The 19,463-nt window shown below is 41.8% G+C and overlaps 3 protein-coding genes across 16 annotated transcripts in view; all 3 read left to right on the plus strand.

Moving 5' to 3' along the window:
- ubr4 (ubiquitin protein ligase E3 component n-recognin 4) overlaps positions 1 to 8,324 on the plus strand; it is a 50,196-nt gene extending 41,872 nt beyond the window's left edge. For 9 of the 14 annotated variants that reach the window (XM_046395668.1, XM_046395670.1, XM_046395671.1 and 6 more), the window contains 21 exons: positions 340 to 421; positions 615 to 788; positions 1,016 to 1,137; positions 1,257 to 1,454; positions 1,588 to 1,668; positions 1,801 to 1,888; positions 2,111 to 2,238; positions 2,651 to 2,758; positions 2,958 to 3,074; positions 3,187 to 3,398; positions 3,626 to 3,799; positions 3,917 to 4,016; positions 4,135 to 4,353; positions 4,486 to 4,599; positions 4,903 to 5,045; positions 5,148 to 5,273; positions 5,366 to 5,560; positions 5,754 to 5,978; positions 6,441 to 6,531; positions 6,814 to 6,976; positions 7,192 to 8,324. In XM_046395668.1, the coding sequence (XP_046251624.1) occupies positions 340 to 421; positions 615 to 788; positions 1,016 to 1,137; positions 1,257 to 1,454; positions 1,588 to 1,668; positions 1,801 to 1,888; positions 2,111 to 2,238; positions 2,651 to 2,758; positions 2,958 to 3,074; positions 3,187 to 3,398; positions 3,626 to 3,799; positions 3,917 to 4,016; positions 4,135 to 4,353; positions 4,486 to 4,599; positions 4,903 to 5,045; positions 5,148 to 5,273; positions 5,366 to 5,560; positions 5,754 to 5,978; positions 6,441 to 6,531; positions 6,814 to 6,976; positions 7,192 to 7,256 (2,925 nt within the window). In that variant the 3' untranslated portion in view covers positions 7,257 to 8,324. The remainder of the gene's footprint in view (positions 1 to 339; positions 422 to 614; positions 789 to 1,015; positions 1,138 to 1,256; positions 1,455 to 1,587; positions 1,669 to 1,800; positions 1,889 to 2,110; positions 2,239 to 2,650; positions 2,759 to 2,957; positions 3,075 to 3,186; positions 3,399 to 3,625; positions 3,800 to 3,916; positions 4,017 to 4,134; positions 4,354 to 4,485; positions 4,600 to 4,902; positions 5,046 to 5,147; positions 5,274 to 5,365; positions 5,561 to 5,753; positions 5,979 to 6,440; positions 6,532 to 6,813; positions 6,977 to 7,191) is intronic. The other 5 variants (XM_046395672.1, XM_046395674.1, XM_046395680.1 and 2 more) reach the window with 1 other exon arrangement.
- Positions 8,325 to 12,239: 3,915 nt separating this feature from the next.
- LOC124063321 (transcription factor HES-5-like) lies at positions 12,240 to 14,216 on the plus strand. Its single transcript, XM_046396863.1, has 2 exons — positions 12,240 to 12,920; positions 13,029 to 14,216. Exons 1-2 carry the CDS (start codon positions 12,660 to 12,662, stop codon positions 13,470 to 13,472), a joined length of 705 nt encoding a protein of 234 aa, XP_046252819.1. The 5' UTR covers positions 12,240 to 12,659; the 3' UTR covers positions 13,473 to 14,216.
- A 2,698-nt stretch (positions 14,217 to 16,914) lies between these two features.
- On the plus strand, positions 16,915 to 18,699 carry her12 (hairy-related 12). The gene is made up of 2 exons (XM_046397074.1): positions 16,915 to 17,693; positions 17,808 to 18,699. The coding sequence occupies exons 1-2, from the start codon at positions 17,625 to 17,627 to the stop codon at positions 18,222 to 18,224; spliced, it is 486 nt and encodes a 161-aa protein (XP_046253030.1). The 5' UTR covers positions 16,915 to 17,624; the 3' UTR covers positions 18,225 to 18,699.
- Positions 18,700 to 19,463: the final 764 nt, after the last annotated feature.

Below are 19,463 nucleotides of genomic sequence, written 5' to 3' on the forward strand. Positions count from 1 at the left end.
TGCCAACAATCAACCCGCTTTGTGAGTGCTACTTCAGTAAACCAGCGAGCACTGTTAGCATCATATAAGGTGGCATATCAAATTGCTATTAAAATGCTATTATTTATAGGTTGGGGGGGAATTGTTTTCTTCTTGCTGGGGGGGGGGAACAGAAAATAATTGAGAAGCACTGAATTAAACAAACATTTATAGAGTATTTATACTGTACATACCCATGGTTTCCTTTAATTAATTTTTTTTATATGTTAATGGGATCTGAGCTTTTATTTCAACAAGACAGTGCTGTGCTTTTCTGAATGAAAATGGGTATTTCAATTCTCTGTTTAATTCCCTGTGTAGGAAATAGCCAATCTGCTTGCTCTGGAGGAGGCCACACTGAGCACAGATTTGCAGCAAGGCTACGCCCTCAAGAGCTTGACTGGTATGTTAGTTTCAGTCCTGTTGTTTGTCTTACCATAAAATGTTAAGTTAGACATTAAGCATTTTTAAGCATCATTACAGTTTAAATGACAGAGGATTTTTATATCACAAGAGATGTCAGACTGATTCATCTCTGAATGTTTTTTATGCCTGTTTTTGATCATTTAAATGATTTGTATGTGTTTGGTGCGCAGGATTGCTCTCTTCCTTTGTGGAAGTGGAGTCCATTAAGCGGCATTTCAAAAGCAGGCTGGTCGGCACAGTTCTCAACGGTTACCTTTGTCTGAGGAAGCTGGTGGTGCAACGCACCAAGCTCATCGATGAGACTCAGGACATGCTGCTTGAGATGCTGGAGGACATGACAACAGGTTGGCACCGAGTCAAGGCTAACAGATATGAAATCTGACCGAGATGAAACTGTTTCCATCGCTGCATTTTGGTGTTTATAGTAATTCTTTGATTTCATATTTCGTACAAAAACAAAAATGATAAATTTGCTTCCGTTTTCTACAGAAATTCTGAAAGCAGCTCAGCAAAAGTCATTGTAGATGTGTTTTAAACATCGACCTTCTAATTTTTGTTGTGCTATTCATAGGTACTGAGTCTGAAACCAAAGCTTTCATGGCAGTGTGCATAGAGACTGCAAAGCGGTACAATCTGGATGACTACAGGACACCAGTGTTCATTTTTGAGCGACTGTGCAGCATCATCTATCCTGTGAGTTACCGTTACCGCGCTGCACTCCAATCACAAAAATCACTAAATAATGCTCTAAAATTCATTGTAACTGTGAATTCATCTTCATCTGGAGTTTTTGTTTTCTCCGTTGTGTTTAGGAGGAAAATGAGGTGACAGAGTTCTTTGTGACCCTGGAAAAGGATCCTCAACAGGAGGACTTCCTGCAGGGTCGCATGCCAGGAAACCCCTACAGCAGCAATGAGCCTGGTATTGGGCCTCTAATGAGGGACATCAAGAACAAGATCTGTCAAGACTGCGACCTGGTGGCACTGCTTGAAGACGACAGTGGCATGGAGGTAAAAATTTCTACACTTACATCTTCTGCATACTTACAAGATAGTTTCTTGTCCAGGTGCTACTTTTTTTTTAACTCATTATTTTTTGTTATTGAATTCTAATATTTTAATCTGTTACTCTGCTTTTTTTTAGCTCCTGGTGAACAACAAAATTATTAGCTTGGATCTGTCAGTAGCAGAGGTGTATAAGAAGGTCTGGTGCCCTACAAATGAGGTGAGAGTCCATGTGACTTTGACGGTGAATGAATGCGTCTTTTAATAGCATTTGGAATTGCGCATATTGTCATTAAATGCTTACAGTATTACAGCATAGTCATTAAGCCAGGTGACCTTTTTTTTTTTTAAGGGTGAGCCAATGAGAATCATCTATCGAATGAGAGGTCTACTGGGAGATGCCACTGAGGAGTTCATAGAGTCACTTGACTCAACCACAGGTTAGAGTTTCTGTTAATTTACAGAATGTTGATGTTAATTCTGAGTCAAAAATGACCTGATCGTGTGTCTTAATGTAATGTTTTTTGCCCTAAATATTACCAGCGTGTCCTCTTGCTGTCACAAGTGCCTGTATTTAATACTTTCTTGTTAATGAAAAAGACGAATGTGCAATGTCATTTAACAACTGAGGGAAAAAAATGTTTTACCCGACATTATTACAGATGAGGAGGAAGATGATGAGGAGGTGTACAAGATGGCAGGAGTCATGGCACAGTGTGGAGGACTCGAGTGTATGCTCAACCGGCTGTCTGGAATCAAAGATTTTAAACAAGGAAGACATCTGCTAACTGTAAGCCAAAAGCCCTTTATAATAAGAGGGTGATCTTAATTCTCCTGACAAAAAATTTGGCAGTTGAAAGCTGATAAAAGTCCTCAGGCCAGTCATTTCTATCCTATAGTCAACATGGATTATCTTTACACCTTTACCCTTTGCTCTGTACTAAGAGAAGCATTAATAATGGCCTTAAAATTACTGTAGAAGACATTTCAAACCGTATACCCATACAGAATATACTAAAACTATCGAAACAGACACTAGTAAATTTATTTTAAGTCATAAAGAACTTTCTTTTTATGTTTTTTTAATAACAAGGTTTGACTCTGGGGAGTCTTGAACAGGGCACCCCTTGTATAGTTTTCATAAATACCAACAGTGGAGCTGCAGAGTTGACCAGTATGCATCGGATCTGTTTCATGCACAGGTTCTGCTCAAGTTGTTCAGTTACTGCGTGAAGGTGAAAATCAATCGGCAGCAGCTGGTCAAACCGGAGATGAACACACTGAACGTCATGCTGGGAACTCTCAACCTGGTGAGCGCCACAGTGACTGTGTTACATTGTGTTCTTGTGTTCTTGGTCTTATAAGTGGTGAGGAGGGTGATGCTTGCTGCAACACTGTTCAGTTTATCAAATTCAGTTCATAATACTGCAATCTAGACCAGGCATTTATAGTACAGTTTATCACTCATTTTATGCGTTTTAGAAAAGTCAATCTCCTTTTCCTCTTCAGGCCTTAGTGGCAGAACAGGAGAGTAAGGACAGTGGTGGAGCCTCCATAGCAGAGCAAGTTCTGAGCATCATGGAGATCATTCTGGACGAGGCCAATGCTGAGATTTCAGAGGACAAGGTACGCATTAAATCAGATTCACCTTTTGGAGTAAAGATGAATCATAGAAAGTATTGACATCAAAATGTTTTCAAAACCTGAACATTTCTTTTCTCGTACCTGATTTATACAGGGACTCGTTTCTCTTTTTCAGGGTAATCTGCTGCTGACAGGAGACAAAGATCAGCTGGTCATGTTGTTAGACCAGATCAACACCCCGTTTGTGCGCTCCAACCCCAGCGTGCTGCAGGGTCTGCTGCGCATCATCCCATACCTTTCCTTTGGTGAACTAGAGAAGATGAGGATTTTGGTGGAACGCTTCAAGCCGTGTTGCAGTTTTGACAAGTGGGCATCATTCACCTTTTACTCAAAAATGGCCGCATATTTAAAGTTTTGAAGGTGGATCTTGTTCAGGGCTTTAGATTGATAAAAAACAAACAGTTGTCTTGTTATCAAACCTGGCTGATCATTTCAGCAAAGTGTGTGCCACCCTGAGAACCACATTTATTCAGAGTGTTTAGATATTTCAGTTTGTATGCAAGTAAAACTGACTGCTGAGTTTGTCTGCTTAGGTACGATGAGGAGCACAGTGCAGATGACAAAGTGTTTTTGGATTGCTTCTGTAAAATCGCCGCTGGAATCAAAAATAACAGCAATGGACATCAGCTGAAAGATCTTATTCTCCAAAAGGGAATTACACAGAGTGCACTAGACTACATGAAGAAACATATCCCAAATGCCAAAAAGTAAGTGTCCTTTCTTTGAAGCTGTGTTCTTCATAGTCTTTCAAAACCTTTGACATAACTAAATATATGTGCTTAATTGTTCAAACCATTTCTTCTTGTTATGAACTCTTTTGTTAGTCTGGATGCAGATATCTGGAAGAAGTTCCTCTCCAGACCAGCTCTACCCTTCATTCTCAGATTGCTCCGAGGTTTGGCTACGCAGCATCCCCCCACACAGGTACTCAATATTCAAAATGAGAAACTCCGCTCCACCTAATGCCTTGTGGGAGAAAACTGCTTGTAAACAAGCAAACCTACCTAACCTAACATGACTCTGTGTCTTACCTTGTGTCCAGGTGCTGATAGGCACAGATTCAATTACCAACTTGCACAAGCTGGAGCAGGTATCCAGTGACGAAGGCATCGGCACGCTGGCTGAGAACCTTCTGGAGGCACTGAGGGAGCATAGTGATGTTAACCTGAAGATTGAAGCAGCCCGCAGGGAGACCAGAGCTGAAAAGAAGCGTATGGCTATGGCCATGAGACAGAAGGCCCTTGGAACACTGGGCATGACGGTGCTGTCTTTTTTTTTTTTCTTTCCTTTGTTAAAATACAGTTCAGTGGTGTCTCTGCACCTGTCACTGTGTTTCACTAATATACCCCAGTGTTGTTGTTGTTTTAATGTGTGGTTTGTGTTTGCTTTTCAGACCAATGAGAAGGGTCAGGTGGTGACCAAGACCTCACTGTTGAAGCAAATGGAGGAGCTTATAGAGGAGCCAGGCTTGACCTGCTGTATCTGTAGAGAGGGTTACAAGTTCCAGGTACACACCTCGTCCAGAATTACGAGTGGACTTTACTTTTGCATTTTTAAGCATTATGTGAATATTTATACATTCTAGCATTGTTGTAATTAGATTTAAGTGTTCCCTATTATATAATTTATTTGCCAATAACTGTAAGTCCTTCCAGTGGGCATCATAAGTGCACACATATACAATATGTCTTCAGAGTATAAGCTATTGCTGTCTTTTACTGTAATAAACATTAAACATGTCCTCCTGTCTATTTATAACTACATTACAGTGTGCTGTAAACCATTAATATTTCACTTTTTGTCTTTCCAGCCAACCAAAGTCCTGGGTATTTACACTTTCACGAAGCGTGTGCACTTGGAGGACTTCGAAAACAAGCCTCGCAAGCAGCAGGGCTACAGCACTGTGTCGCACTTTAACATAGTCCACTATGATTGCCATCTGGCAGCTGTCAGGTGACTACTGATGTCTTGAGTGGCCTTTAAAGACTTTCTGCAGTAGCCTCACTTGTCATTTATTCTAACCTGAGATTTTTATTTTTTCCTTTCATATGGCAGGCTGGCTCGTGGGCGAGAAGAGTGGGAGAGTGCTGCTCTCCAGAATGCCAGCACCAAGTGCAATGGGCTGCTTCCTGTGTGGGGGCCACATGTGCCAGAATCAGCCTTTGCTACATGCTTAGCAAGGTAAAATCCTGCATGAACACACATGCAGCAAAAGCTTTCTTCATGTGGCCAGTGGTGAATTATTTTCAACTGGGTTTCTCGTTGCCACACAGGCACAACACATATCTGCAGGAGTGCACAGGCCAGCGGGAGCCCACATACCAACTCAACATCCATGACACCAAACTGTTGTTCCTTCGCTTTGCTACCGAACAGTCGTTCAGCGTGGACAGTGGAGGAGGAGGACGAGAGAGCAACATCCACCTCATCCCCTACATCATCCACACTGTGCTCTATGTCCTCAACACGTATGTACTGGCTTTTTGTGGTAAAATGTGTCTCATCACAGAAATTACTCATCAGAGATTCAATTTCTATCAAGTGATGAGGTGTAGGGATGAGAAGCGAACCATAAGTCTACCTATTTGACTGACACTCAGCAGGTACAGTCCACGTATTTCTCCCTATCATCTCACTTTGGTTTGAAAACTGTCACTGCAGTACAAGGGCTACATCCCGGGAGGAAAAGAACCTGCAGAGTTTCCAGGAGCAGCCCTGTGAGAAATGGGTGGAGAGCTCATACGAGGTTGAAGGACCGCACTATTTCACCATCTTGGCCATGCACATCATGCCACCTGAACGATGGAGGAGTTCACGAATATATTTCCTACGGAGACTCCTGGTCACCGCACATGCCCGGAAGGTCTCGGCAGTCTGCACCAACAAGTATTACACTTTAATATTTTCCTCTTTGTTTTGTAACTGACGCAGGGTTGATGCAGCAGCATTTGTTCAATCTCTTTAGTTTGGGGCAATTTGGAAATGAGGCAGAGACAATGATAACGTTGTTCCATGATTGGCGTGGTGGTGTTTTTGCAGCCGCGAAAGCAACAGCTAATAGATTGGTGACGTAGGCTGCCTCCAAAACATCACTTCCCTCCAGCTCAGCCACTCACACAATTCAGCTGTGTTACTGGGCACAAAACAGAAAATTCAAATACTTTCCACTAAAATGTCAAGATTTGAACCTGAACCTGAATCTTTCAGAAACAACTAAATATCTGTTTAAATTTGTTTACAGCAGAAAAAGTGGTTTAGGGGTTTAGTTACTCTTTAATTATGAATTAATTTAAAGAATTGAATTGAATTAACTTTTTATGTTCAAACCTCCTGCCTTCATCCTCACAGACTCACAGATAAAGCACCAAAGGAATATGCAGTCTATCGCTCACCTCTCCTCTTCTGGGGCCTGGTGGATCTCGTCTATGACATGTTCAGGGTAAATGTGGCACAGTTTCAAAAAGTCTTTGCAAGTTCATGTCACAAAGTTTCGGATACCATGGAGACCAATGAAACATACAAACAATATGTAGATGTATATGTTCTGTGGTTGATCCTTTGATCAATTAAGAACTGTTCAGGGTTGGATATAATCTTTTTTTTTTGACAAAGAAATGTTTAATATAGTTTTTTAGTGTATTAAAAATGATTTAGCTTTAACTCTTATTGGAGACTAAAGCCATAATAACTCCTTGCCTTTTTCTTCCCTTCGATCATGCAGAAAGTACCCACCAGCAACACAGAGGGGGGCTGGTCGTTCTCACTGGCAGAGTATGTCCGTCACAATGACATGCCAATCTACGAGGCCTCAGAGCGTGCGCTCAGGGCTTTTCAGGATGAACTCATGCCTGCTGAGTCCTTGTCTGAGTTTTTTGATGTTGTAGGTCAGTATAAATGCACATCTGATTAACTTTATATCTGCTCGATTATTAAAATTCAAAGATAGGAAGATTCTTCAACTCATCAGCTTCAGAGATTATGCTCAAAATTAGTTTGGAAAATGGGAGAACTCTGCATAAATCCAGCTGATGCATCTCTACTTTGTCATTTATTAAGGACTTGACTTTTAATGTTACATGACTTTGTGTTCCTGTTCCAGGTCTCCTCTCTGAAATCGCAGACCCAGACCTTTTCCTGCAGGATTTGTTGAACTCTTTGCCATGATGGCCAACCTCAGCCCACACCCCTCCAACACAAAACAGCCCTGCAAATAACGTTGGGACACCTACCAGCTGAAAATAAAAAAAGAAAAAGATTTTTTCTTTTTACACACTGACACACATACCGAGACACACACAGATTATACACCATGCTTCTTACTCACTTCCCTCTCCCATAAGACAATTTCAGATTAACTTGCAGAGCAGAATCTATGTGTAGTCTAAACAAATCTATCCACTTTTGGAAACATTTCTGTAACATTTAACACAAACACATGATGCTGTTTAAAGGTGGGGGAAACACACTAAAACAGAATTTACACTCTGCCCCTGTGATTCAGACCACTTCTGTCTAGAGCTGAGGACGTGACCAGAGATCTGAGATTCTGATAATCATTAAACTAGAGAGGGTTTGTGTAATCTCTGGTTCACGACTGTTACCGCTAACAATCCTGAAGCCGCACCAATGTTGTGTTTCTTAAAGATATCACAGAACGGCGACTTGTGAGTATTTAATTGTTCACATTCTGGTTGATGGAGCTTGTGAATTCTGTTTTAAGGTGGAATTGTTTGGCTTTCAAACCACCCCACCCCCCGCTTATATTGGGGTGCAATGTCAAAGTAACTAAAACTGTTTTGGGATTTGACCCACCACGTGTTAAGAGTGGCATTTGGTTTTATCTTGTTTTTCTTTTTGTTTGTTTGGTTTAAGTTGTTTTTGGTCAGGGCTTTTTAAAATGGCAGCAGGTTTAATTGTCACATGGTTTCCAGCTGACCTGTTATTTTCTTACCAACTTCTGCTGTTTGGTTTCTGTGTAGGTTCTAACTGGAATTTGAGCAATGGACAGAAGAAAAAAAAAGGTTTTGATTTGTGTGTATGTGTAAGGTTTCTTTTATCAACCTCAGAAGTAAAGCGAGGAAATGAATGATGAATAAAAGTTTGTTTTATTTTTTTTTTCCCATAAAGCTATGCCTTTGTAACAAAGTGAACTTTGGACTTGTGAAAGATTCCATCTGTTGCAATCAAGTATCAGATAAATTAATAATAAAACAGACCTACATTATATCCTAACACACTTTTTTCCTTTGATTTCTTTGTCATTCAGTTAATTTTCTTCCCCAGTAGTTTCTTTATTTGTTGGGCCTCTGCACTTTAAGTTAAGTTTTTAAATTTTCCCCAAAATCACCGGCAACACTCTTGTGTCAGTCTGCAGCACAGATTTCTGGAAAGATAAGTGCCGCTGAGTTTTATTCTCAGCGATTGAACTTTACGACTTACAAACGGTTAAGACGCCGCCCTTGTACCTGAGAGCTGAATGCATGGTGTGGAGATTGCCCAGTTTATTGTAAATTCACCTATTCCCGCTGCTACAATGTTCAACTGTTGCTGAATGTCTGCTTTTTGAAATTAGCCTATGATTAATAAAGCAGTAATAATTCCAAATGTGATCCAGGGTGGTAACCTCTTCTGTTCCAGCTGCTGCTTACACTCTTCAAAAGGCTTCATCATTTGCATTACTTTCAGCACTTTTCACAGAGGACATTTTGACGTCAGTAGGAAAGTTATCAAACAATGAACAACGGCTGAAATGCATAAAGCTGCTGTAGTTTCAGGGTCCTGATGCTGTGAGTGCTGGCCCACTGTCTTGGCTTACTGGGACACTTGATAGGATAGGCCATTGTTCAGGTTATCTCTCATACTGATGCTGCTTCTTCTGTGATGAGTTCAAAGTTCTGTGAAAAGGGCCTGTGTGCTTTTAAAATGTCCTGTCAAGAGGCTCAGAAGAGACATGCTTAAAATGTATCATTTTTAAATGTAAAAATTTAAATTAAAGCAGGCCGGAAATTAGAGCAGGGTGTCGTCATATTTTAGTTATAGTAGTTAGTAGTACTTATTATAGTATAGCCTTTCATGATGTTGGCCATTGTTAACCACTGACCTGTGATCAGTCCAGTATCCACTCTGCCCTGCTCACATTTCCAGCATTCCCCACCACATACAAAACCTTAGTCAGCAGATAGGAATTCTCTGTCACCAAAATGTGTTTATCTGTAGCAATTACAGAACTTCCCACATAGTATCTGCGCTTTTTTTCAAACATACTCACACACTCTTTAACACTAATGAAACTGGAACAAAACTGTGAAGGACATCTAAGTTCATAATTGCAATAGAACCTTTGAGTTGTGCTCCTGAGGTCCAGGAGGAAGAAGCTGCTTTCTTTGTGGATCATAATCTGAGGTATAGCCGTATGAAGGCCACTAGAGGGTGATACTTGTTAAGTCACTGATGTGTGAACTGTAAGTCAAATAGCAACCCTGTGATCTGTTAGAATTGATGTTAAGAGATCATTCAAACTGTAAATGATATGAAAACAATACCAGTTTATTTTCAACTTGCATATGAATGTACATATTGCACATTTCACTTAAGGCTTTTGGTGAACAAGTTTTATATTTAACAACTTAAAATAACATCACTCACAATGTCATAAAAAAACATTTTCAAAATAAAGTATGCATTGGCATACACAGTTCCCCTTTAAACAAAGGAATATGACTTCATTTTTACAAATCCTCAACGGTATGGTCTTAAGGTGATCAGCTTCAACGAGTGCTGAGACTTAAGGCATGAAATGCACATCTTAAGAACCACTTGTGGACCAATAAGATCACAGTGTACATGGCATAGATCTCCTGTCCATATCACATTTTACTCTGAAAACACCCAACGACAAAAACCTTTAAAATGTCTTTGATCTACAGTCCTCTGTCCACCTGAAGAAAAGGGTTTTTCCATTGGAAATTTCTTCTTGGCATGGTGCTGTTGTTTCATTACAACAATCTTGTGGACACAGTCCCACACATCCCATCTCATTTTATGTTGTCTTCACATGCATGTGTACTTCTTACTGGCAGCACAGCGGCGCCACGTCCTCAGCTGGTGAGGGGAACAGTCGCGTGGCCTCTTTGGACAATTTGTTGTAGCCATTGTGGAAAATCAAGGCCTTCTTTACTGTGAAGAAGGAGACGGTCTTGTCCCACACGTCAGCACTGGACACCCCCGTGTTGAGTTGGCTCTCCAGTGCTGAGCGGAGCCTCGCTGCTCTGTCTGTGCACTTCCTCTCCAAAATCATCATCTTACACATGCTGAGAGGGCAAAAAAGGAGACATAAGATTCATGCTGGATACACAAACAGGACACGTTTTAAGTTTACACTAATTTGCACCTTTCACAGCTATTTAAGGGTCACAAAACTGCAATATCTTCTCCTTTATCACAGTCTTCCTTCAAGCTTAAGAACTGAACAAATAAAACCAAAGCCATTCAGCAAATCACTTTGCTGATCTGCCCCAAAGCTGACTCTCACTCTGTAAATATGCATTGCCAGCAATGGAAGAATGAGAACCCTGATAACCTCATAAAACCAAAATATTAAAACAATCCCAAAGGAATGAGCTGGATGAGTCAAGTTAACTCAACAAATGAGTTTTCTCAATCTGAGCTTACGTTGTGTGCTGATCCCTCATGGTGAAGATGCAGTCAGATCCTGGTCCGTGTTGGATACAAGAGGCAGAGTTATGATTTTACCCACTGAGAACTCTCTCCTTTATATACTTATGCCAACTTTCCCATCGATTTTAATGTGATGCTGGTTCTCACAGTGTTCGGCCAATCACAAAGCAGTGTTATGACAATGGGATGTGAATGAATTAGTTGAATTCATGGCATACAATGGCCACAATTCAAACAAACAGGTGGGAGGGGCCCTCCACTGGCCTCTTGTCTCTCAGCCGATGGACCACAGTGACGGACATATGCCTGTTATGGTATGGAGTGACATTGTTATGTGGTGGGAACCTGAAAGTTAAATGTCTGCCTGGAGGAGAAGTGCCTCTATTTAACCTCGTGGAGAGAGATGTTAAGTACAAAGCTGGATGGCATCAAGACCTGAGCTCCCACTTCTTATTCTAAAAACTGAGTAAATGTGGAAATTGTGCCCTTTAAATATCAGCACAATGTAAAATAGTCTCAGACTCAATCACAACTCACAACATTATTGTTACAGTAGGCTAATTTTATACAAGCTATAGTTATGATGTGAAAATGTGTCTCACATTTATTTGCTATATTTGTGTCTTTTTTTGTATCACAGACAATTTATGGTTATTTTTAGGCCTTTTCCAGGACAAACTTTGAATGCAAACTTTATCTAACTATCCACAACGTTTCCCACCCTCAACACAAACACACACACACACACTCCTTTCTTCTTATTTAACTTTCTGTCTCTATTCTAGCCTCTCCAATTCTCACGGTGAGCGTCTCCCATGCTTGATTGGCTGACAATAGTGTACAATTGGTCCAGATGGTGTGCCTGGAAGCCCTGTCGACAGCACTGTCTTCCTGGGTGTGTGTGTGTGTTGGGAGGGGGGTTGGTCAGTCAATCTTTGTTCGATGGGGCACACTTCCTTTGTGCAGCCGGCCTCAGTGTCATTAACACTGAAGTGTGGGAAGCCTGGGACCACAGCGGCTCCCACGTTCCACACAGGCAGGAAGGGAGCGTGTGACTGAGACGTGGCCAGCGGCTGGCAGGTCGGCCAGCTGTGAGTGTGTGTCTGTGTGGGAGGGAAAGTGAGTGAGAGTGCGGCTGTTTGTGTGAGTACGTGGGGGATTTGCCTGATGTGTGAACATGTGCTGGGAGTGTGGAGACTGTTAGGGTGTTTACAGTTGAAGCAGTTTTCCTCTGTGGACATAACGCTGAACTCACAAAAATAATTACTCTGGGAACAAGTTAGGGCAGTAGCTGGTAAACGGGGTGCAACAGTTTAGCTAGATTAACTTAAAACACTTTTGAAAGTGAGCGTGCTGTGATGTCAGTAGTAAGAGGAAAACAGCTTGTTAAAGAGCTAATACTGACAGACATTGAATAAGGAGGCAGGTTTTCTTGGCCTTTCACATTATTTCTGTGTGTGGTACGTTTTAGTACATTTTATTTGAGTCCCAAAAACTTGCAGAGAAGGTCTTTTTCTATTCACTATTCTGAATAGAGTCTCAACTGTTGCACAGCTCCGCGAAGAAAGTCTGCCATGTCAAACTTGTGGAAGTGGCTGCATGTTGGTCTTTTCTAAGGCTTGGCCCTCTGTAACACCCACGTGTGCCTGGTGGTGGAGGCACTTTGTGCTCAATTGCGTGGCGGCAGAGATGACATGAGACTGCCGGCATGCTTCCCTTTGGGGTCACCACTTTCCCATATCAACACAAGCACAGGGTCAGTCTCCCAGCTACACTCCCCCTCCACACTCCCCACTGCCCCACCCGAGCTCTTTCTCTTGCAGTCTATTCCTCCACCTGCTCCCCAGAGACACACTCATTGTCCCCACGGCTATAAACACTTCATTGAGCATGTGGCAGCCCTGCGTTCCTCAAAGCCCTTCCCAGCACTCTCATTGGCCCAGGGACTGTGAGAAACTCCAACAAGCCCAAGACCCACACATTCATATGGAGATTTGGGTGTATAAATACAGGGCAGAAGCAGAGGAAAAGGCAGCTCAGATTCAACTGGCTCTTCAGACCGAGCAGGAACACTCTGACTCTACAGCTATGGCACCCACTGTTTTTGGTCACGCAAGCTTTTCTAAGGAACATCTGACTCCTGCTCATAAGGTAAGGTTGATTTCTATAAATTCACATAACTCCCTCACTGAATCGTGTTCACATAACTCGAAAATGCTTGAATTTTTTCTAAATGAATTTTCTTCTTCTTTTCCTCAGCTGAGAAAACCAATGGTGGAGAAACTGCGCAGAGACCGCATCAACACCAGCATCGAGCAGCTGAAATCCCTGCTGGGTCCCGAGTTCCTCAGACACCAGCCTGACTCCAAGCAAGAGAAGGCGGACATCTTGGAGATGGCCGTGTCCTATCTGAGAGGCTGGCAGCAGCAGAAGCAGCAGCGACAGGCCAGCGTGACCTCCGGTTTGATGACTGCCAGCGATGGCTACTCCCGGTGTGTGCAAGAGGCCGTCAGCTTTCTGTCCCACTGTGAGGTCCAGACTCAGGCCCACAGACAGCTACTCAACCACTTCCAGGGTCTGCAGGCATCCAGCAGGACCAGCCACAGTCCCTCCAGCCTCTCCCCACCTGGCTCTCCGCTCCATCAGGTCAGCTCCAGCAAGGGTGTGAGCCAGGCCAGTGGTGCTCTGTGGAGGCCCTGGTAGGATGGAGGCAGCATCACCTCCACACAGAGAGAAAGAACTACGTCTGTGAACGTCATGGACAGAAAGTTGAAGACTCGCTGAAGTCTGTTTCCTTTTGCTTTGGCAGGAGATTCAATATTGTTGAGTTTTATACTTGTGGCAAAGGGCACAATGTGCCAGTATTCCTTTGGAAAGACTGCAATGATTCAGGTTTTACTGAATATGTACACCATGTGTATACACATTATGCACAGTGTTTACTCTGTGATTGTGTTCATTTTTCCTGTGGGGAAACAACAAATCCCGACTTTTTGTTTGTCTGGCAAACATCACTGAATTATCTTGTTGTCACACCCACACTGGGTTGAAACTATTTAAGTGTCTGAGACACTGTTTGATTTATGTGTGTAAACTACTGCTTATCTTTGATACTGAGTATCACTGACAGATACGTTTCATCAGCTCGCTGCCGGTGAATCAACAACATCCCATAAATGGATCCTATGGATCCACCTTTACTGTAAATCGCATTACGATTATACTTAATTATGACTATATATGACCTTTATTTGGTCTGTGTGTGAAGGAGTGTTACTGTTAACTGCTCAGTTGTGATGTTCATAATAGATGTTTTTTTCATCTTGAAATGAATGCCTTTTATAAAGACATTTTATGTTGACATCAATCTTCACTGGAAAGAATCTTTTGCTTCCTTGAGAAGTTTGCCTTTGAAAAAAATAAATTGAAAACTTCACTTGAAGTTATGGAAACATAAACAACAGTTGTGTTCTTTCTTTTTGTAGAAAAGCTGCAGTGAGAGGGAGATAAAGTGCATACAACATCACACATAAGATTGAATGAATAATCTCTCTCTCTCTCTCTCTCTCTCTCTCTCTCTCTCTCTCTCTCTCTCCATATATATATATATATATATATATATATATATATATATATATATATATATACACATTATATATCTCAGTAGTTCCACTGAGGGCTACACCCCCTTACATGCAGTTGCTGCAGACAGTTTATCAGCACAGTATTTAACTAACATCACCTTTTCTGTTATGCCTTGTTCAAAGGAGCAGAAGCCTATCAAGGTTTGATTCCTGCAGCTGTCTGTGTGAATAATGCTGAAAAGGTGCTCCTTTGTCAGATAATGACTGCTTACTCTTAACTCTTAACCCTTAACTTGCATTTAGGTTTCTACTGCTCCGCAAGTCTGCACACTTTGCAGGTTATTAAGAATCATTTCAAGAACTGGGAAACTCCTACAACATTATAGAGACCATGCATGTAACACATGTAAAGAGTAATACTGATTAAATTTGCTAGATTAAAGATATGTGTGTCATTCTTCAGTACACGTGCAAAGGAGGATAAAATTATACTTATTCCAAAGCAAAGGTAACATGTTAGCTCTGCATGCTCAGATCTTGAGGCGTTTATTGTCAATGCAACCTGTGGAGCTGAACTTTTGCTCTGCACTTTAAAACTGCATTTAAAATAGTCTTAGTTTGGTTGGTTAGTTTCATTTAATCTTAGAGTTTTGAGATAAACTGATTTGATTGTAGTGTGGATCATTTATTTTAGTGTGACTCACCTTAATGCTCTGAATTTATTTGGGGGGAAAAAAAAAGCTTTTTTTTATAGGGTTTATTGAGGATTTATTTTTTGGCTTAACTGCAGGAGGGTGTGGATCTGTTTTTTGTTTGTTTTTTACAGTATGAAGGTGCTTGGTTTTTTTCAGATATGCCATGGGGATTTTTTAAGTTTCATCTTATCTATTCTGGCTGGTGCACAGGTGTTCAAAAAAGTGAAAACTGTGGTATGGAGACACCCCCGCACATCACATGTCCCACTTCTGTTGTGGTGGTCATGGCATGCTGTCTACTGTTTGAATTACGTCTCAAGTGCCACAAAAGTCTTTCACAACTATTTGTGTGCGCAGAAGTTGTGGAGAATGTGGCATGCCTTTCTCAGGGTCTAGTTGGACTTTCTCAGGGTCTAGTTGGCCAGGCCAGATGGTCTGGCTAAAGCTGCCTCCCCTCCCCCTTCAACAAGAGATCAAACACCGTAGCTAATGTGATGTGTAACAAGACACACTTCTATTGTTCCCGTCTTGAGGCCAGTGAATAGGCACAGAGTGTGGGAAACGGGAGATACCACACTCACAGAGAGATGGCTGACGGGAAGCCGCTCTGCGCCGCCGCAGGTCTAAGCGATGGCCGAGACTTTATGGCAGGAATTCAGAGCTCTCAGGCTGCTGGTGGGAGGGGAACGCATCTTCACACACACTTGTAGACAAAGACCCCCGGCAGCCATGTAGTGCACACTAACTTTTCAAAAGAGGCACAAATCCACACAAATATGTCGACAATCACATCAATACAGAGGACAATAATAAAAAAAAAATGGATGTGGCTTGACAAATGTTGCAACGACAACAAGCAAAATGTTTACTCATACGCCTGAATATCAAATGAAGAATAAGAAAGGAAGTCCTGTTCAGGCTGTTTATAGAGAAAAGCATCTGACAGAGAGCTTCTTCTAACCTGGATGTGATGATGGTGCGTGTGACAAGACATTTTTTTCTTGACTTTGCAAGTGCTCTCTGCTTTCTTTAACTTTTACTTGAATGGAGGACCTTGCATGGAGTATTTGTGTTGTGGCATTTGACTTAATTAAAACTTTGAGTTCTTCTTTTAGCATTGTCAGTGGGGGTCTGGAACCTTAAATTAAAAGAGTCAACGCAGACTAAAGGCAGACAGACTTTTCTGTGCCAGGCAGCAAAGCCAGTTGACTTGATTTTTCCCAGATGGACCGGGACACAGACTTTCTGTTTGTCCTGCAACAAAAGATCAATTAACATTCCCAGTGGAGCATTGAGGAGCGACATGGCTTTTGTAGCTCATTTACCCTGATGTTGGGGACTGGTGGGAAACTGGGCAGACAGGACTACTCACACTGATCCACAAGGCCAGTTTCACATCTGGGGCCAGCCAGTGACGGAGGCCCTGAGAGACACTCTGCCAGCCTGCTCATAACGCCATTAACTTGACACTAATTGACACAGTTCACTTCCAGCAGGCTCTGCAGACCCTCAGGGGAAGTAAGACATGAGCTTTAGATTCTATGCGTTGTTGTATACAGTTTTTCAGCAGAGCTCGGTGATTAGTATGTGACTAAGAACAATAATAATATAAAATTAAATATACATAATTTGAAATAAAAGATATTTCTTTTTTTTTTTTAAGTCACCAGTTAACTTTGTTAATGCATTCATAATATTGCATGTGTCTTATCGCTTGTCATTAACAGCACATCAGAGTAAGTTTTGGATAAGTAGTAATATAAAGTCATCATACACATAACATGTTTCGGGTGAGGGGAGGGGGAGACGACGACAAACAAACAAATCCGAGCAGCGCCTCCTCACCGCACGCGGTCTTCGTCTCGCGCGCTGAGAGCGTGCGCCACTCGCCTCCTTTCACACCTGGGACGCGAGTCAGCGGTAGCCTTTGATCAGCGTGTGTCTCATCACAACATTCCAGTGTGTCTTCACACGTTTCCGCTTTTCAACCCTGAAGAGAAAAATAAACTGGGAAAGCAACAAGTCCAAAATCAAATGTGTCCCCGTTTGACCTTGATAAGCAACCTTCTCCTCACGTTTTCCTCCGGTGTTTACTCCTTATTTTAAACATGTGACGAACGCTTTTTGGAAGAGGGGAAACTTTCCTTAAGGGGAAAATGAAAGCCTTCAGCTTATATTGTTTTATTGCAGTGAAACATTTGGTCCTTAATTGCAGTTACCACCCTTTGAAGGTGCACAGCTTTGTGTGCATCACCTTGCCACATTTTGCTTCTAAAAATTCAGTTGTGACCTTCAGTCCATGATGAATTCTCAGATGTTACTTACTAAAGTGTTAATTACCTGTTGCTTATCTTGAGAAACACGTCTCACACACATAAATGCTCTGTGAGTTATTGACATGTCTTCCATTGTTGTGCTGTGAGTCCCACTGGTCAGAGTGTGGGAACCCCAGCCCTGCCTGAGCCACATGGCTTTGTTATGCTAATGTCTCAGTATAAAATGAGGAGCGGCTCCCCCAGAGACATCAGAGCTCACGTTGCCATCCAGAAGAAGCGGCTCACTTCACCTGCACAGACATGGCTCCCTGCTCCACCAACTACTCCTCTATTCACCACATCAGGATCTCTGAGAGAGACAACATCAGAGTAAGTTCTGGAGGGGATTTTAAGGCTTTTTCATCAGCTTGAACAGTACAAATATCTGATTGTTTATTGCTGAATTTCAATCACAAGCTGACCTACCTGTCTCCTCTCCCCCAGCTGCGAAAACCTATTGTGGAGAAAATGCGCAGAGATCGCATCAACAGCTGTATCGAGCAGCTCAAGATCATTCTGGAGAAGGAATTCCACAAACAGGAGCCCAACTCCAAGCTGGAGAAAGCCGACATCCTGGAGATGACGGTGAGCTTCCTGAGGCAGCAGCTGCAGTCGGGCCTCTGTCACAGCGACCACAGCCCAAGCTACTCTCATTGCTGGAGAGACTCTGAGCACTTCCTCTCTGCAGGTTCCAACACACAGGCCTCTGTCCCTCCTCTGCAGGGCCTCCAGCAGCAGGAGCAGCAGCCCCACCAGTCCCACAGAGCCAGCAGCTCTTCCCCAGTCTGCTCCACCCTCAGGCCCACCATGCTGCAGGACAGCAGCAGCAGCAGCAGAGGCTCTGTGTGGAGGCCTTGGTAGAGACTCTGACACTCTGAGACCTGAGGGGAGCTGCACTCTCCCTCATTATGTAGGAAATATATTTCCAGCCTGCTCATTCATGGTGGGTTTCCTTATTGTCTCATCACATTGATGGACAAGTAGTAAAAGCGAAGGCTCTCATTTATTTGAAGATTGTCCTGCTTTGACTTTGATTCACATCTAATGTTTGCTTTTCCTTAGTGTTTAAAGCTGGTTGATTTTGAGTGATGATATTTTTGTCAAATCTTGTGAAATGACTGTTTACTCCAGTGGAGTTTATCTTTGGACTGCTTGATGTAACAGTATATATATCTGCCATACTGTGTTATACTGACAGCTGCTGTTGAGAATATTTCTCTTCTGTTTTGAATTATCTATGCCAAATTTTATGTATGACGATGATGATGTTTATGTGTGTTTATGTGTGTTTGTTTGTGTGTGTGTGAGTGTGTGTGAGTGTGTGTGTGTGTGTGTGTGTGTGATATTGCTGTTTTGCTATCACATTTAGGCTCTTAAAACTCATTCCTAACATTTGTATGACAATTAACAATAAAAACATACAATCATTAAAAAAAAAACACTGATTCCAGATTTTTTTTATTATTATTATTTATAAGCATAAACATATGCACTGTCATAGTGAAATGATTACTTTTCTTTTAGATGATCATTAAGCTCTGTGATGTTTAGTCCAAGAACAAAAAATATCAGGATGCTTTTAAACCTATGTAACACTCAGTTGAGTTAAAAATCATGCTTCGATTTAAAATACTAATACACACATTTCCCTCCTTTGATTTAATAGACGGGAATGAAAGTTGGGTTCAATCTGTGTCAGTCAGAATGAACGAGTTTGAATAATAAGGACAAAACTGAGTATTGTGGTAGGAAATCTCCAGAAATTTCCATCAGTCATAGATCCTTCCACCACCAAAAAGTGATCCAGTGCTTGCTCCAGGTCTGAAATGCCAGGAAGCAGGTAAGACATTCAAGTAATTGTAGATTCCCTGCAATTAATGATTGATTACAGGTATACTGTTGAGCAGGGCTATTCAACTTCAGTAGCAAACTGGTCAAATAAATCACTCGGTGTTCGTGGACCACATAAAATATTTTCTGATCAATGGCTGCAAATAACTCTTACAGTATAATGTATATTACTACATGGGTGGTAGTCACACATATCCCTTTCACTTTAAACTTAATGTGCACTATTTTAATATGACTTACATTTATCTT

Source organism: Scatophagus argus, chromosome 8, assembly GCF_020382885.2.
Source record: "Scatophagus argus isolate fScaArg1 chromosome 8, fScaArg1.pri, whole genome shotgun sequence".
NCBI classification, from domain to species: Eukaryota; Metazoa; Chordata; class Actinopteri; family Scatophagidae; genus Scatophagus; species Scatophagus argus.

Excerpts from the sequence above, each read along its gene's own strand:
- her12 (XM_046397074.1), top strand. The coding sequence starts at position 17,625 with ATGGCTCCCTGCTCCACCAACTACTCCTCTATTCACCACATCAGGATC. Across the intron at positions 17,694-17,807 it reads CTGAGAGAGACAACATCAGA|CTGCGAAAACCTATTGTGGA; the intron begins GTAAGTTCTGGA and ends CCTCTCCCCCAG.
- LOC124063321 (XM_046396863.1), top strand. The coding sequence starts at position 12,660 with ATGTGGCAGCCCTGCGTTCCTCAAAGCCCTTCCCAGCACTCTCATTGG. Across the intron at positions 12,921-13,028 it reads ATCTGACTCCTGCTCATAAG|CTGAGAAAACCAATGGTGGA; the intron begins GTAAGGTTGATT and ends TCTTTTCCTCAG.